The sequence below is a fragment of the Euleptes europaea genome, chromosome 3 (genome assembly GCF_029931775.1).
Source record: "Euleptes europaea isolate rEulEur1 chromosome 3, rEulEur1.hap1, whole genome shotgun sequence".
Taxonomy (NCBI): Eukaryota; Metazoa; Chordata; class Lepidosauria; order Squamata; family Sphaerodactylidae; genus Euleptes; species Euleptes europaea.
Genome location: NC_079314.1, coordinates 64,769,674 through 64,786,630, shown reverse-complemented (window position 1 = coordinate 64,786,630; position 16,957 = coordinate 64,769,674). Strand labels below are relative to the sequence as shown.

Below are 16,957 nucleotides of genomic sequence, written 5' to 3'. Positions count from 1 at the left end.
TTTCCACCTCCTCTTCCTTCAGAACTCCCCTTCATCCCTGCAAAGCCATTTGTTGGGGTACGGTGACCCTCCTGAACAATATGTCTCACTTTTATGCAAGTAGAAACCATTCTACTTATGTGGATGGCAGTGATCCCCCACCCCAGTCCTCCCTTCTTTCTACAACTTTTCAAGGCATATGGCACATGGTTCAGGAGGTTCCTTTTACTCTCAGTGTCAGAATTGCTGAGGGGAAGCAGGGGGGCTTTTCAGCAAGGAAAATCGTGAAGAAGATGCCCTTCAAACTTTTCATTCCATATCCTGGAGATTGAATCCCATTCATTATTCACTTTCCATAAAAATGCCATACCTGAAAACTTCTATTTATAGAAAACTTGCTTTCACCTCTAGTAACCTGTCATTGCCCACAATATTAAGTAATCCTTGCCCCCCCCTTTTGGGCAGGTAGGTGGGGTATACATATTTACTTAAATAAATAAATAGAATGTTGTCTTTGGTTTTGATTTCACTTTTCTTTGCAGGATATGTGTGTGGTATACATAATGTTGGGGGGGGGGGTTCAGGGCCAGCATCAGCATACCCTGAAGTGAGGCATCTGCCAGGCCCCACTGACCCCTCCCCCCTGCACTCCCTTCCCCTGCATGCTTGCTTGCATGCACTCCTCATTCTGTGTTCCTGGACCCCTAGGCTGCCAAGGGTCCTTATGGTTACTCCTTATGGGTGTCCTGGTACTGGTGATAAGGGAGACCCTAAGCACTCTCTAGCCTGGACCCACTCACATGAAGCTGCCTTCTACTGAATCAGACCCTTGGTCCATCAAAGTCAGTACTGTCTACTCAGACCAGCAGTGGCTCTCCAGGTCTCAGGCAGAGGTTTTCCACATCACCTACTTGCCTAGTCCCTTTAACTGGAGATGCCGGGGATTGAACCGGGGACCTTATGCATGCCAAGCAGATGCTCTATCACTGAGCCACGTCTACCCTCTTCTGGCTGAAGTTAATGCACCTGTTGCATCCCTGTCCTGCCCCATGGCCTCAGTTCAGAAGTGGAGGGGATTAATATGACCCAAGTCCTCTTCCTTTTGCAGATTTTCCTCTGGAGCAGTTTGGAGCAGGCAGTCGAGCCTCTTCAGCAGAGGCATCTTTTCTCTTTTCTACAGTGTGCTGTGTGCCACAGGCCCTACAGGTCCTCTTACCTCTCATAAGAATGCTAGCCCTTGTGATGATTGGGCATTTCTGGGGATTGTACTCCCCCCTCCCGCCAGTTGTAGCTGCCAATCAACTGAACAAGCCCTAAGGCTTTATAAGCATCCCTCTCTATGGTGGCTGCCCAACAGGCAGTGGCCTCCTCTCCAGACCACAGCAGCCACCAGCTTGGGGTGGGTAAGTCACCATCCTCTGACACATTGACAATGACTTAGAGGTATGCATGGAAAGGATATATGTGGATGGCAGGTTTCTGTGCTCCTGGCTGACTTTGTAGTGAATATCTTGAATCATGAGAATTAACTCAGGGCCAGATAAATATTTCTTCCATCAAGGCACACCTGCTCTCAGTAAGAAAGCCATGATAGGGACTGACTGCCCCTGTTCACTGAGTAGACTAGATGGGGACTAGTTTTGTGGGAAGCACATAAGAGCACAACTGGAATGTGAAGACTAGAAATGTTGAATATCATCAGTCTCCAGAATTAGGGGCACTTGGATGTGATCTAATGAACAGCAGGAAGTGAGGCAAATATATTCATAAAATACACAGACATACTGCATCCAGCTAAAAATGATTCTAAGATCATGGATTTTTTGTCAATGAAGGCCAATTTGAAATGACTATGCTAAGTAAAAATTACAATGCTTTTCTGGTAAAAGCAAATGTGAGCAGTTATATGGATATATTATCTCATATCCAACTTCCCTGTTTTGATAAATATTTTGAATAATTTCTCTTAAACATCAACATTAGGACATTACTGACATTGTAAGAGCATTAGTTGCTTCTTAAAAAAAACAAAAAACAGACCACTTCCTAGCTAAAATCACATTAATAAGTGGACCATCTTTGTACATACCCATCTTACCTTCATCCATAATTGTTAGTGCCTCCTCTGTTATTTGACTTCCAGGTCCAATTGATGTTTTTGCATAGAAGTAAAACTTGTATCGAGTGCTGTAATTTAAGTTGCTTATTATCAAGGTGGTCTCATTGGCTGGAATACTGATCTCTTCCAAGTGACCTAATTCATGTGTGTTATTAACTGTTGTAAGATAGTAGAAAGAATAAAGTTAATATATAATTTGGGCCTACATTATGTAATAACAGATGCTGAATCAAAGAGCTTTATGCCAGAAGCTGTATTCCTTTTCTAATCCATTTAGAGAAGTATTCATTTTTTGACATGAAAATGGTTTACATGTGCTGGATTCCCCCTGTGATATCTGCTTTTTTATGAGACCCCTTATAAAGGCACTTTTCTGTAGTGTTCTTAGGCAAAGTGTGTTATGCTGCCTTCTTGTTTCCTTAAAGTTTCCTAGTTAGGACTGTGGCTTAAATCATCACAATCAACACAGTTATTTTTTATTTATTTATACCCCACTTTTATCTTCAGTGCAGACCCAAAGTGGCTTACAACATTGTTTACCCCTCTTCCATTTTATCCTCACAACCTTCTGAGGTAGGTTAGGCTCAAAGAAAGTGACAGGCCCAAGATCAGCCAAGAAGCATCCATGACTAATATTTGAACCTGGGTTTTCCAGGTCCTACTCTGAAACTCTAACCACTAAACCACACGGGCCTACACTGTGGTTAAATGAAGCCTTCAGCTTGCACATTGCCTCTCCCAAGGAAGGTTATTCCTTCAAGTGGAACACAAAGTTTTCAACAAAATTGATGTTTTGATATAATGTAATTTGCTCCCATTTGAAACATCAATGTAATCCCCCTTCCCACATAAAGAGAAACTGTACACAATCTTACTAAATGCTACATTTCCATTTTAAGTGAGCAGTATTGCATAAATAATAATAATAAACCCTCTATACTTACTTGGCTGAAATTTCAGTGTATATCCTATCAAAACACCATTTGGATGAGTAGGTGGTCCCCATTCCAAAGTGAGGGAGTCCAAACTTGGATTAGTAATCTTCAAAAAGGAGGGTGCGCTGGGAACTTTTAAGAACACAGTAGGACACATTTTAAAAATAATATGACAAAAATATAACTCCGTCTTCATACAGGATAATATAATGAATTACATTTATTTATAGCTTTTTATTTATACTACATTAGTTGCGATGAAAGCCTACATCCTAATGCTGTCCATACCCGAAGTTAACTACTAATTTCAGCGCTGCTTAACTTTGATTAAGTATGCTTATTGAGCAATCTTACAAAATCTTTCCTTTGAGTAAGCCCTATTGAATACAGTAGGATTTTGAGCACTATAAGGACTACAAATAGCAGTAGTATGTTTTTATATAATTATTATATTATATAATAATCAGATACAGACAAAAGAAAAGCATTAAAAAGTTGCAATTAAAAATGTAATATGAATACTTCTGACTTCTTCAGTCAGCAGTAAGTTCTAAAGTATACTGGCTTTGTTTCTACCTTTTTTCCTATGACTGGTGCAGCTCTTTGCTTTCCCCCCATTTATATAATAATCTACATGCTACTTTTATGTGATTAGTGAAACCTTTCACAGTTAAAATAAAGTAAATATTTTAGTTGTATTGCAGAGTTTTCTAATTGCATACCTCCTTCAGGAGTTGTAAATTTTTTATCAAGGGTTGCTGGTCCTTCTCCCTTCCCATTAAACACTTTAACATTCAGCTTGTAAGAACTATATGGCTCCAGTCCTGGTAACATCCCATGTGTCTTATTTCCACTGAAAGTCAATATCTTTTTCTCCACATGCCGGTTACTTTTTCCAGATAAGTTTTGCACTTTCCAGTAGTAAATCTAGACATTAGACATAAACATTTATCATATTATTCTTAGGATTTAGACTATGGTAAGATTTTGGTACACTTAGATATATATCTGAAATGTTAAACATCCTGTAATGACACAGATTAATTCCTGAACTTCCTTGCTTTGATGCAAGTCACATTTAATTCAAGGGCATATTTAGCCCACTCTCATGTCTTTTGAAGCATGTCTCACTGAGTTAAAGAACCAGTCCCAATACAGATATTTTCTATTGTTTTTAAGAGTAGCTATCCCCCTAATATTTATTTCAATGAGTATGCATTTCACCAACCTTGGACGTAGGTATATTTAGTCAATGATCATTGAAAAGCATTTATTTTGGACTTGGTAAACTTGGGGGGGCGAATCTCCTTAGAAGCCGGCATGACCCCACACCGGTGTAGGTGCCACTTTATCACAGCGCAGGGGCAAACATGCCGGTGTCTGGGAGTCATGAAGCTCTGCCGACCCTCATGGCCTGCACAGCCACTCTGGGAACAAAATCCAAGAATAGGATGCTTATGCTGGCATGCGGGAGGCGTTCCTGGGGGTGGAGTTCCCTTTGGGCAGCTTCCTAACCCCGTTTGCCCCAGGAACACCCCCTTGAGCTGTGGCATGGCTGCACCACCTTTTTTGGTGATGCAGCCTTGCTTTGTTCAATGGGTTATTTCCCCCATTTTCGCCTTTTTTATTTTTAAAAAGGCTTTTTTATTCTCTGCAGATCTACCTCCCCTTCAGGAATGGGCTGCAATAAACTTTTATGGATAACATACATTGTATCCCCGAAGATGGCCTCGGACAAGGTTTAGTGGAACTGGATCCCATCGCACCTTTGCTAAGGTACTGTTTACTACATGTACCTCCAAATTCTCTGGTGCAACCATTGGCACTGTTGGGAACAAAAGCAACAAAGTTCAGGTTAGAGCCACCCACTTTAACTTGTATAGTATTTCAGGACTCATGAATTTAGAAATCTGGTGTTGAATTTATGTAACAAGCATCGGGTCATCATATGATTACTTCTGAAGCCTTAGAAAAATAAAGAACGTTTACATAAATAGCAAATATGATAGCAAAAATCAACCGAAGACACTTACAGTCTTCCCCGGAATATCCAATTGCTGTTGTAGGTTCTGGTGCAAATCCCAAATCATTTAATGCCTGTACTTTTATCTCATATGGAACAAAAGTTGGTGTACCAGACACTATATACTTAGATACATTAGCAACTGTAACAGATGTCCACTCATCATCAACATCCTTTTGCCGCCAACTGACTTGATACTGAAGCCCTGGACCATTGGCCTGAATACGCTTTAATGGCTAAAATGGAAAAGAAATTATCAGTAAAGAAAAATAGTCACCTATTCATATAAAATCAGTGGCCTTGAAAAATTAATGTCCCAGTACAATCACTTAATCAGATATTACTACTGAAATGTTATTAATGAAATTGCCTTCATTTTCAGATTATCGAAGTATGATACGTTCCTTCATGGGTCCCACAGTTCCTGGGTAGTTCTGAGTACCTTTAGTCTCATTCTAAATGTACAAACATCTTTACACAAGCATAAGGTGGGCACAACAACTAGAATGTTAAAATCCTGAAAACATCATAACTTTCAAGACAGCATTTATTGACAGCAATAACCGATCAAACACTAACAGTACATTCCTGAGATTTTGGCATTCGGGGATGGCGGGGAAGAGGCACCGCTGCAGTGCCTCCTAACCTGTTTTCCAGGTGCCAAAAATTCAAAAAAAGCCTTTTAAAGGCTTTTAAAATTTTAAATGGGGCTTTTCACCCCATAGAGAAAAGTGAGGCTGTGCCTGCTAAAAAGAAGGTGCAGCTTCACTCTTTTCACTGTTGGCGTACCCAGGGCGAACAAGGACAGAAGGCTGCCTAATGGCAGCTCCTCCCCCTGGAAATCCCCGGGAACACCTCCTGGGACGCCGGGATGCCCCCTAGAACACCGGCATGGGCCTTTACACTGATGGGATGCCGGTGGAGGGCCCCGCTGGCATTCCGGGGTGGTGTTGCTGCAATGGCACCCAGCGCCTGGGCCTCCACTCCAGCGCTGGGGCCACTAAGGCTGGCGGGGGCCCGAATGCCGGCACAGCACCTTCCTGGCCTCCTAAGGGCTTTTGCCCTCGAGGCTCAGGAATGCACTGTTAGTTTATTTTAATTTATATTTTAGTTTATTAGTTTGCATTTACTATAAAACTGCACATGTTACATACTGGCACAGATTTAAACTATACTTTTTATTTTTAGGTTCAACATGCAGATTTTAATAACAAGTTATCACAACAGTGTCATCATATTACAAGGTTGTCTTTTCAACCATAATGAAAAACTAAGTGACAGCGTTAAATAATACTTCAAGAATGTTTCTGCTTTTTTATGTGAAAATGTATCTGCACTTTTCTACATGTATTGAAGAAGCAAACACTAATTTAAGTGCCCTGGGTTGTTTTTTAGAAGGTTGCAATTATATTTTTCTTGGACATGAGTATTATTTTAACTAAGTTCTTACCTCCCACATAATCACCAACTTATCAGGTTCTGATCCATTCCCTTGAATGACAGTTGGATTTTCATCTGGCTCTAGAAGGTAAATATTTATAATAATAAGCTATTTTTCCTGAATAATTCAATACTATCTTCAAACTAAGCTGATATTGGTAAGGGATAATGTTTATTTACTTGCAGATTCTGTCAAGTATTTTTCAGAGGGATCACTTGGCTGACTCTTTCCAATTTCATTGACAGCTATTACACGAAATGAATAATTAACATATGGTGACAGCTTCAATTGTACAGTTGTCTGGATCCCAAGGACATCCATATGGTAATGCCATATCCCTGGTTCATGCATGGCATCTTCATACTCAATGATATATTCTGAAAAAATGAAAAAAATATTGTTTCAGAAACCATAACTTTTTCATACAGTAAGCCTAATGGAATTATTTAGAACTGAAAGAGCCTTGGCTACTTACCGTGAAGGCTTCTTCTGCTCAGAGGGACGAAGGGCATCTTCATTATGGGTGTTTCCTTTTCCTCTTATCTCGGGAGGCAGGAATCAAATATTTAAATTTTTCTGACCTCTGAAAGTAAACGCCCCCTTGTGATCAGTTAAAGACTTCCCGAGCCTTATATACTTAAGATAGACTGAAGAAACATGTTAATTATAATTCTATACAAGAAATAAGCTCCTAATAAACATTAACGATGAATTTTTAGGAGAATTATAAGTCATGAACCAACAAGGAACGTTTAACTTGAATTGAAGGTTAACTGGAAGTTAGATATAACCATGATTACCTGTAATTTTATTTTATTTGTTTTATTTATGTTTTACTGATGTCTGGGCAAGATGCCCTTCGTCCCTCTGAGCAGAAGAAGCCTTCACGGTAAGTAGCCAAGGCTCTTTCTAGCTCAGAGGGAGAAGGGCATCATCATTATGGGACATACAAGAGCTGTCCCCGCCCTTGGGAGGGTTAGACGTCCTGAAGTATACTTTGCAGTACTCGTCTGCCAAAGGCGGCATCTGCTGACAAGTATAGATTTAATTTGTAGTGTCTCACAATGTGGACCCGAGGACCAAGTTGCGGCCTTACATATCTCTTCCATAAAGCTCGGTGGTCGAAGGCTGCTGAAGTAGCCGCACTTCTTCCCAAGTGGGCAGTAACGCCTGCAGGAGCAGGTAGGTTACTTTCTCTATAAGCCTGTGTTATGTATAAGGTGATAGTCCTACTAATGGATGCCCTGGATTTATGCTTGCCCTTGTCAGGTGGTGAGATATGAACGAATAAGGAGTCAGAGTTTCTAATAATTATAGTAAGATAAATGTAACCAGGTAGCGCCCTTCTTAGGTCTAGCTAGTGCCAGGCCTTCTCCTTAGGATTCTTGGGGTTAGTGCAGAAGGATGGAAGCACTATGTCCTGCTCCCTGTGAAACTTGGAGCTGCATCTTTGTCCTACCTCAGTGAGTGGTTCGAATGGTGGTTTTGTGAGTGCTGTCAAAACTGTGTGCATGCTCCAGTTGGGAACCTGTGTCTAACAGGAGTAGCTAAATAACTGACGCCCCTTAAAAAGGCTTTTATGTGATGGTGTTTGGTTAAGCAGTATCCAGATACCTTGGGTACTATGGTAGCTATAGATGCCAGTTGCCTTTGTAGAGTGGAGGTAGCTAGCTCTAGGCTCTGTCCCTCCTGATGGCTTCCTTGTTGCCAATATGGTAGTGATGACCACCGGGCTATAACCTAGGGCTATAAGTCGTCTCCTTCCAGTGCCCATGAGGTCAGTTTTTACCACCCTGGATTGGGATGGCATATTGGGCCTTGTAGAGGGAGATCTTGTCTGTCTGGTAGTCTCCAGTGGTTCTGTATGGACATCTGAATTAGAGTTGGGAACCATGGTCGTCGCGGCCAATATGGAGCTATGAATCTGACCGATGCTTTTTGAAGTCGTACCATTCTCAATACCCTTGGTATGAGAGGGAGGGGGAAAACATGTAAAGTAGGTCGTGTGGCCCTGGTGACATTAAGGGGTCCATTTGTTCCGCCCCCTGTTGACGGTACCTGGAATAGTACCTTGGCAGCTGGTGGTTGATGCTGGATGCAAACAGATGAATCTGTGGCCTGCCGAATCTCTGAGGAATAAGTTGAAAGACCTCTGGATGTAGAAACCATTCTGCCTCGCTGAGGGACTGTCTGCTGAGCCAGTCTGCTTGTATGTTGACTGTGCCCTGAATATGTTCCACTGATATTGATGAGAAGTTGGACTCGGCCCAAAGGAGAATTGTAGTCGCTTCTGGGGATCGCCCTGATTTCTAGGGCACTGATGTGAAGATTCTGTTCTTTGATGGTTCATGTTGCTTGAGCAGTTGTCCCTTGAATGTGGCTTCCCAACCTGACAGACACGTGTCCGTGAAGATTGAATCGGTGTTGGACAGAGATACCAACTTCCTTTCGTCAAATTCTGAGACTGAAACTACCATACTAGGCTTGATCTGACTTCTTCGGTCAGGATGAGATTTCTGTCACTTTTTCCTTGGTATGTCTCTTTGGTACGGCCTTAGGAACCATTGAAGAGGTCTTGCTCGTAAGCGTGCCCCTTGAACTGCGGGAATGCATGCAGTCATGTGACCCTTCAGTTTGGTCAGGGCCATGAGAGAAGGCGACCAGGAATTAATCGCTTTCTTTGCTAGAGATGAAATGTTGTGGATTTTGTCCACAGGAAGGTATAAGGAGTTTGTCAGTCTGTCTATGTCCATCCCCAGATGTCTCAATCGTTGGGATGGAACTAAGTGAGTCTTTCTGAAGTTGATTATGACCCGTGTTCTGTTAACCTCTTCAGAACTCTCTCTGAATGATCTGTGCTCTGCTATTTTGAGCTTGCGCAAATCAGAATGTCGTCTAAGAAAGGTGCATTCTCACACCCTCCTTGAGCAGTGATGTGACTGGTGTGTCCAGAACTTTGGTGAATACTCGAGGAGGGGCGGTTAACCCGAATGGTAAGGCCCTGAATTGGGAGAGGTGTCCCTTGTGCAGGAACCAAAGGAAACAGCAATGAGCCAGGTATGTTAGAATGTAAGAAAATCCTTTTCCCTGAGGGCCTGTGTGACTGACTTTAGTGTCTCCATCCTGAAGTGCTTTAATGGGATAATCTGTTCAGAAACCTGAGGTCCAGGATGGCTCTCCATCTGCCACCTGTCTTGGGAACAGAAAAGAATACTGAATAGACTCCCAATGCATGCTCCAATGGTGGGACTGGCTCCATCTCCTTGATGTCTAAGAGGCCTCTGAAGTTCTATGTATTTTGTTCTGGTTTTTTGGATGTTGGAGATATTACTAGTCGATGTGAACGAGTGCAAGAAAAAACTCTATCTGATAGCCTTGTGAGATAATGTTTGTGACCCAGAGGCCTGGTTGGGAGGTGACCACTGAGGGTGTAATAGACTGAGCCTCCCTCCCGCTGGTTGGTGGCTGGCGACACTGTTTGGTTGAGCGGTCGGGTTTATCCCCTTTATTGCCCTCGAAGGTGGAGAATTTTGGAGATTTACTGAATCGTCCTCCTTTACGAAAGGGGCTGCGATTCTGGTTTCAGTGGTTTCTAGGTTGATCAGGTCTGTATCTTTGAAGTGTGTGGTATGAATGAAAGGACATAGAGGGAGTAATCCCTTGGATTCCTTGTGTAGAATCTTGTCTTTGGTCTCCACTGATATGGGGTCCAAATTGTCTCCAAACAAGGTCTTTCCCTGATACAGGAAGCCCATAAGTACCAATTTTGATCTATATACTCCGCTTGCCAGGGGCGTACCCAGAGAGCCCTTCTGGCAGCTGAGGCTGTGGCTAGTGTCCTAGCTGCATATGACATGGTATCTAAGGAGGAATCAGCTAGAAAGAATACCACTCTCGAAAACATGGATGACATGGTATCTAAGGTAGAATCAGCTAGAAAGGATACCACTCTCAAAAAACATGGATGCCCTTCTGGCAGCTGAGGCTGTGGCTAGTGTCCTAGCTGCATATGACATGGTATCTAAGGTCGAATCAGCTAGAAAGGATACCACTCTAAAAAAACATGGATACTCTTGTAGAGGCGTTTCTTTCTTCCTGCGTAACAAGTTGATATAACTTCCTAGTCCAAATTATTGTCGCTCTGTATACTAGGGCAGATATGATAGAAGCGCCTGATAGTGAGTGCCAAGGCCTCATGAGCATTTATGCATGCTAACTCTGCCTTCCTATCTGTAGGGTCCCTGATCATGGCAAGGCCTTCCTCTGTAACAAGGTTGGAGGAGTGAAGGCAGTGACAGGTGGTTCTACTGAAGGCACTTTTAGAATTTCAGAAGTACCGTTAACCAAAATATAAAAACTTCCTAGAGGCTGTGGAGCATTGTATGGATGCCATTGGTTTCTCCCACTCTGCTTTCAACAGAGATAGAAAATAATCAAGCGCTGGCAAAAGCCTATCTGGAGTCTTTTCTCCCACTCTGAGTCCTCTGAGAGATCAAGAGCAGCTAGGGTTTTATGCAAATGCAGAGGGAAATCTTCTGTGTTAAATACCATAGACAGTCTGGGTACCAATTGGCAATTTTGGGGCCCTGAATTAGCTTTCAGAGCTGCTTAGGTGGGCCGGCACATACTCTCTTGGTACTACTTGGACTGGCGATCGGCTCACCAGGATCTCAGGCACAGGTCTTTTGCCAGAAATGGCCCTCTGCATGCCAAGCCGATGCTCTCCCACTGAGCCACAGCCGTTCCCCTGCTTTGGCTGATATTCTGTCCTTTTAGCGATCAGATTACTGTCTGTGGTGATGGAGGGTGTGATCCCTACGATCTCTGCATGGATGGGGCAGGATAAGGAGGTTGTACTGCACATAAGCCATCTGTGAAGGCATTTTTAATCAGGGCGGAGAGCTCTGCTCTTACAGGAGTAAAACGGGGGGGGGGCGAAGTCACCTTACCGGTAGTCGATGTCTCCGTTGATGCTTCCCGTCCTTGAATAATAATAGGCGAGCTGCCTGAGGACGGGGCATCGCGAGGCAAAGGCGAGCCGCCAGCCTCCTTTTCCCCCCTGGTCGTGCTGCGTGGGAGGAGTGGCAATAGCCGCTGTGTTCTCCTGGCTGCTTCCCGCTGTGATCTGTTGTTGCTTCCCATCCTTGAATAATAATAGGCGAGCCGCCTAAGGACGGAGCACTGCGAGGCAAAGGCGAGCCGCCAGCCTCCTTCATTTCCCCCCATTTGTGCTGCGTGGGAGGACTGGCTACCGCCGGTTTCCTCCCGGCCGGTTTCTGTTGCGATCTGGCAGTCACGTCTTTCAGGTGCGGCAGAGTAGCATGCGCTTTGCAGCAGGCGTTTGGCGCGCTTGTTAGCGGTCGAGCCAACCCGTTTGTACTTGCCTGCGCCGTTCTTGCCGCTTTCGCCGCTTCCTTTTGAGTTTTGGCCCTCAGGTCACCAGAGTGACTGTAAGAGGGTTTGTCTAATTGTAGTGGTAAGGCCACTAGCAGGCTAGGGTCTAAATCCGCAGGCGCTATATAGCTGTCCTGATGCCGATCCGCCATTTTGTTTTGGCGGGAAAAGACCCTTCTGAGGAGAATCGGTAGAAAATTAAGACAGTAAATAGAATTGAGTAGTAGATTAGTTAGGTATAGTTTAGGTTTGTTAAAATAAGAATATATTTAGGTCTAATAAGTAAGGTTAAGGTTTTTCTGTTCTGTAGCAGAGAGCTGCTAGAAGGCTGCTCTCCCGTTCAAGGCAGGAAATAGAACTGATCACAAGGGGGCGTTTACCCTCAGAGGTCAGAAAAATTTAAATATTTGATTCCTGCCTCCCGAGATAAGAGGAAAAGGAAACACCCATAATGAAGATGCCCTTCTCCCTCTGAGCGAGAATGTACATTAAATTGTAAAGGGAATCTAGCTTGAACCAGCCTTCTACAAAACATGAAAGCTTTCCTAATACTTTGTAATATTTACAATACTTTGTAATGTTTCCTATTTTTATAACTCTACAATATTGTGTCATTGAACACTCTTGCAAATTAATGACATTATTAGAATCTGAAAAAATGTTTTTGTGTCATCATAGCATTTAGTGAAATTTCATTCCAATATGGCAAATCATACTTATGATAGGGCTGTTATTGTCATCTCCTGGAACCCATGTGAGCTGAACACTTCTCTCTTGCTTGTCAGTCAATTCCAAATCGAATGGAGGATCAGGACGATCTGTAAGCCAAATAAGCACACGGAAGATAAAAATATTCATTATATCAGAAGAACAGTATAACTGCTTTTAGTGTGTAAAGATGATTTAGTGGTCACACTCACTAGCATGCTACGGCAATGAAATGTGAAAACCAATGTTGCTGGGAATCACTGGCAGGAAAAAAAGAGCTAGAATTATTACACAAGTCCAGTGCCAGATTTTCTTTTGTATTATGAAATAACTGAAATAGGAAAGTAGAAAAAATGAAATGCATGGTTCACCAGCAGTTTCAGTTTATGAATAATGATTATGAGTAGTGAACTACTGTGTATGAAACCCAGTCTTCCCTTACAATAAAAAAGAAAATGAAAAAGCATACAAATATGCACCCAAAAAAAAGTAGAAAAAGGAGAAGAACTGTTTCAGGATTATAGTATACAGGCATCTTGATCAGACATTTTTCTTATAGGAGGAATTTTTAGGATTTTAAAAACCACAGATATAAGTAATCCAAAACAGTTTTTTTTTTTTTTTACTACCAAAGAATACGTACAGCCCCCACTATGGGGCCCTAACAAAACCAGTCCAAAAAAATATTTATTCAGCTTTTTTGAGAATCGCCTATTTGGCTTCGGGGAGATCCCCAGGTTTTGGCATTTAGTAAAACTGAAACCCGAATATTGTCGAAACAGCTAATTTTGGGTTTATTTTTGGTTCAGGTATATCAATATGCACAACCCTAATCCCCACATTCTAATGACAGGTTAAACTTGACTTTTGCTGCTGCGTGGATAAATTTTGAAAATCTTATTTCAACAAACATATACACATCCATCCACTCCCATTGAAACAATGTCATGTATGAGGTGGAGATAAATATCACAAGATAATGAATTATCAGATTTCAAATATATAACCAGCTCAAAAATATGTGCCTATAATTGATGAGCCCTAACCGGAAAGCTAGCCTAATTGCATTAGATCTTGGAATCTAAATAGGGTTGGCCCAGGTTAGTGTTTGATGGGAGACCAAGGAGTACCAGGGTCTCTATGCAGAGGCAAGCAATGGCAAACCGCTTCTGGATGTCTCTTGCCATGAAAACTGTATAAGGACAATGTAAATTGGCTATGACTTGACAACAAAAGAAAAGAAAAGAAAAAATCGCTGCATGGTTTACAGTGCAATCTGAAGCAGGGTCACACCCTTTAAATCTAATGAATTTAATGGGTTCTGAAGGGTGTAACTCTGTTCAAGAAATGCTTGGAATAACTTTTCAATGGCTGCGGTCATTAACCCTGACATAAGGTTTTGCAAGAACACAACAGAAAATAATTGTTTACTTCATTACATTATCAAATCTGTTTAAATATCTACCTGTTGCTTTGTCTTCCTAAGCTGAGTTACACCTTTATAAATACATTGAATTCAATGGTCTTACAATGTGTAAGCTCTACTTAGGATGCTACGGGCCACAATAAAACCAAAGCTGACACCTAAAACATAGGCTTATTTGGACTCATATTTCTAAGAATAATTACAATAGCTTCACTGTGGTTACAAATGTTCACCTCAGGTTCATAAAAAATATTTGTGCATATGGAAAAGGAAATAGTGCATTCATCGAGAAAACAGATTTACTATGCAGAATTTCATAACCAAAGATCGCATTGGGATGATCATGTGCAGCTTAACATTTTTAACTGCACTGAGATCAATGGATATGAAGTGCTTAGCTGTGGACAAACATTTTTGGTATTGTATCAATCTTCCATTCTTCATTTAAAATAGAATTAAACTGAACATTTCTAAATACTAATTTAAAGGCTTCAAGGAAATGGTGAACTTAATTTTGATTAGCTACCTGTAGATCTTTTTAAAAAAATCAAATGGTGTAAAATCATCAGGAAAAGGAGTAGTGTTGATCACAAGTTTGGATAAAATGTTTACCCAGGAATATTTATTCTGAACCCTAGATTGTGTTAAACCATAATAATGAAACAGTTTAAGCATTTTGCTCATAAGAATAATGGTAATCAAGGCAAATAATCTCATCAGATTCAAACTAAGTTTGTAAAATGTAATGTAACAGAAAAAAAGAAAATAACTTGATAGGCAGAAAGTATATGCATATTTGATAGATGAAAGCAAACAAGACTTTCCATTAGTTTACCGTAAACAACAGGTGGAGTTGTTGGAGGAGCTGCAAAAGGATATTAATATGAAGTGTTTAATCATGGTTAGTGGGAAAAACTCAAAAGTGTACAATTAGTTTATTACAATGGCTCAGTATTATAAAGAAAAGTTATTATTATCTGGAAAAGTGTAGAATTCAAATCATGGTTAGTGGTCTTAACAAAATTAGCAATGCCCATTTTTTTGAGGTTTTAGATATTATAAACTGTGGTTAAGTAATTATGAAGCCCAGACAATTATTAAAGAAAAAGGGAAAAAAGACCAATAATTAATAAAAGGAAGACTTTTTAAATTACACCACCATAATAAAACCTTTTTTAATTAGCATATGGGGAAATTAGATTTCTTTTTTGTTTTGTTTTGCTATATGTCAAGGCATTTCCCAATATAGACAACCATAACTGCAACGGATGCTTGTATGCCCTCCTGCTGAGTTAGCAGCCTCCCAGAATAAAACTGCTATATGAACCCATTGGCTGTACCAGGGTATTTTTTTTCCTGCCCCTTGTTGCTGCCCCTTGATTGAGGTAGAATATTTTTCTAAAAATAACATTTGTCTGTTGAAAGGCAAATTTAAAGCAAAACTGATTAGGAAAAGCCTACAGTTTCAAGGACCCAATCCCTAAAGGGTATTAAGGAATTTTCAAGTATTTTATTTAACCCACAGGTAAGCAATCTTTTGGTCCAAGTGCTGAATTAAATGCAGAGTCTACTTGTGAAGACATTAGTGTGCTGGCAAACAAAAAAGGGTGGTGGCAGCAGTGGCTGTACTTGCCACAGGGTCCAAACCATCTGAGGAGGTTTGAGGGTAGCGGCACTGATGGTTTCTGTAGTTCAGAAAGGCGGCAGCACTGAGCATGTAGCTGGGAACCTTCTGTTCCTGCCTCACAATCTGAGCACACTAAGCAGCAATAATGCAAGCCTATGCAATACAGTATACACTGGGGCTAGGGCCACTGCCAGAAAGATGACATCCTTGCTTCAGGTCCTAAAAGAGCCCCAGAACTGTCTGCTGGCCTAGCCTGATTTGACTACATACCTGCAAGGAAGCTTTTGTGCCAAGCAAAATTGTGTGCTCTAACCTGTACAGGCACACAAAGATTTTTCTAACTAAGCAAGCAGAAATAACAGTTGGTGTTGCCATTTTTGGAGCTTAAGAGAACTATACCTGTGGACTTTCTTTTCGTGTACCAGTAAAAGGAATGAATGGGAGGTTGTTGCTTTTAAAAAAAGTGTATAAATAATATAGGATTGATTGAACGTTCTTAAAATCAACTGTTGCAGCTACATGCAGAAACCCACAGTATCATTTCAGTGGCAACTTGAAAATAATTTTTCAAACAGGAATTGTGGAACGTATGAGAAAATAACGTCAAATAATTTGTTTCTAACTTTTCCAAAATAAGCTATAGCCCAACATCAATTTATAATGACTGTATGGTCCCACAGTATGGATACAGCTTTCCTACTATCCTATAGGGATATTAAGAGAAATCTTACCAACAACAGTAAGCACAGCACTCGCGGAAACACTGTCCAGAGTAGTGTTAGCCAGGCAAGTATATGTTCCACCATCCTGATCAGTTACATTCATAATAGTTAAGTTGTATTTACCAACAATAAACCTGCAATTACAATTCATGTAATCAATCTATTGCTGCATAACTGAAATTCATATATTGTAACAAAATGCAGTGACATTTTAATTTCTCTTCCTATCATAAAATACACGTGCTGAAAGAAATGTAAAAATCATCTCAGTTTACTCCCTAATCTTAAAGCAGTATGCGTCAAGCATGAAACCACATCTGGATCATACATCAATATTTTACAAAATGCTCCTATAATCTAAATTACTGTATACCATAAGCAAGAATAAATGAGTAGTACTTCAGAGCAGTATTATTGACTGCTAATGGCAATTTCTATGAACTACCGTAGTTATTACTAAACTACTACAGACATTCAAGTATTAAGACATCAATATTACTTTTTATGTGAAAGTAATTCAGTACTTGCCAACTTCTTCTGAAACCTTTTAAAGTAAATGTTTACATTTTACTGGGGAATGGAT

The 16,957-nt window shown here is 41.0% G+C and overlaps 1 protein-coding gene across 27 annotated transcripts in view; it reads right to left on the bottom strand.

Annotated features, from left to right (window-relative positions):
- NRCAM (neuronal cell adhesion molecule) overlaps positions 1–16,957 on the bottom strand; it is an 84,667-nt gene that overhangs the window by 35,344 nt on the left and 32,366 nt on the right. For 18 of the 27 annotated variants that reach the window (XR_008933252.1, XR_008933253.1, XM_056847713.1 and 15 more), the window contains 10 exons: positions 16,384–16,508; positions 14,861–14,890; positions 12,608–12,709; positions 6,677–6,874; positions 6,507–6,577; positions 5,067–5,292; positions 4,743–4,858; positions 3,756–3,960; positions 3,043–3,165; positions 2,078–2,254 (listed from right to left, as the gene is read on the bottom strand). Coding sequence is in view for 25 of the 27 variants with exons in the window: in XM_056847713.1 (XP_056703691.1) it covers positions 2,078–2,254; positions 3,043–3,165; positions 3,756–3,960; positions 4,743–4,858; positions 5,067–5,292; positions 6,507–6,577; positions 6,677–6,874; positions 12,608–12,709; positions 14,861–14,890; positions 16,384–16,508 (1,373 nt within the window). In the remaining 2 variants the exon portion in view is untranslated. The remainder of the gene's footprint in view (positions 1–2,077; positions 2,255–3,042; positions 3,166–3,755; positions 3,961–4,742; positions 4,859–5,066; positions 5,293–6,506; positions 6,578–6,676; positions 6,875–12,607; positions 12,710–14,860; positions 14,891–16,383; positions 16,509–16,957) is intronic. The other 9 variants (XM_056847715.1, XM_056847730.1, XM_056847732.1 and 6 more) reach the window with 1 other exon arrangement.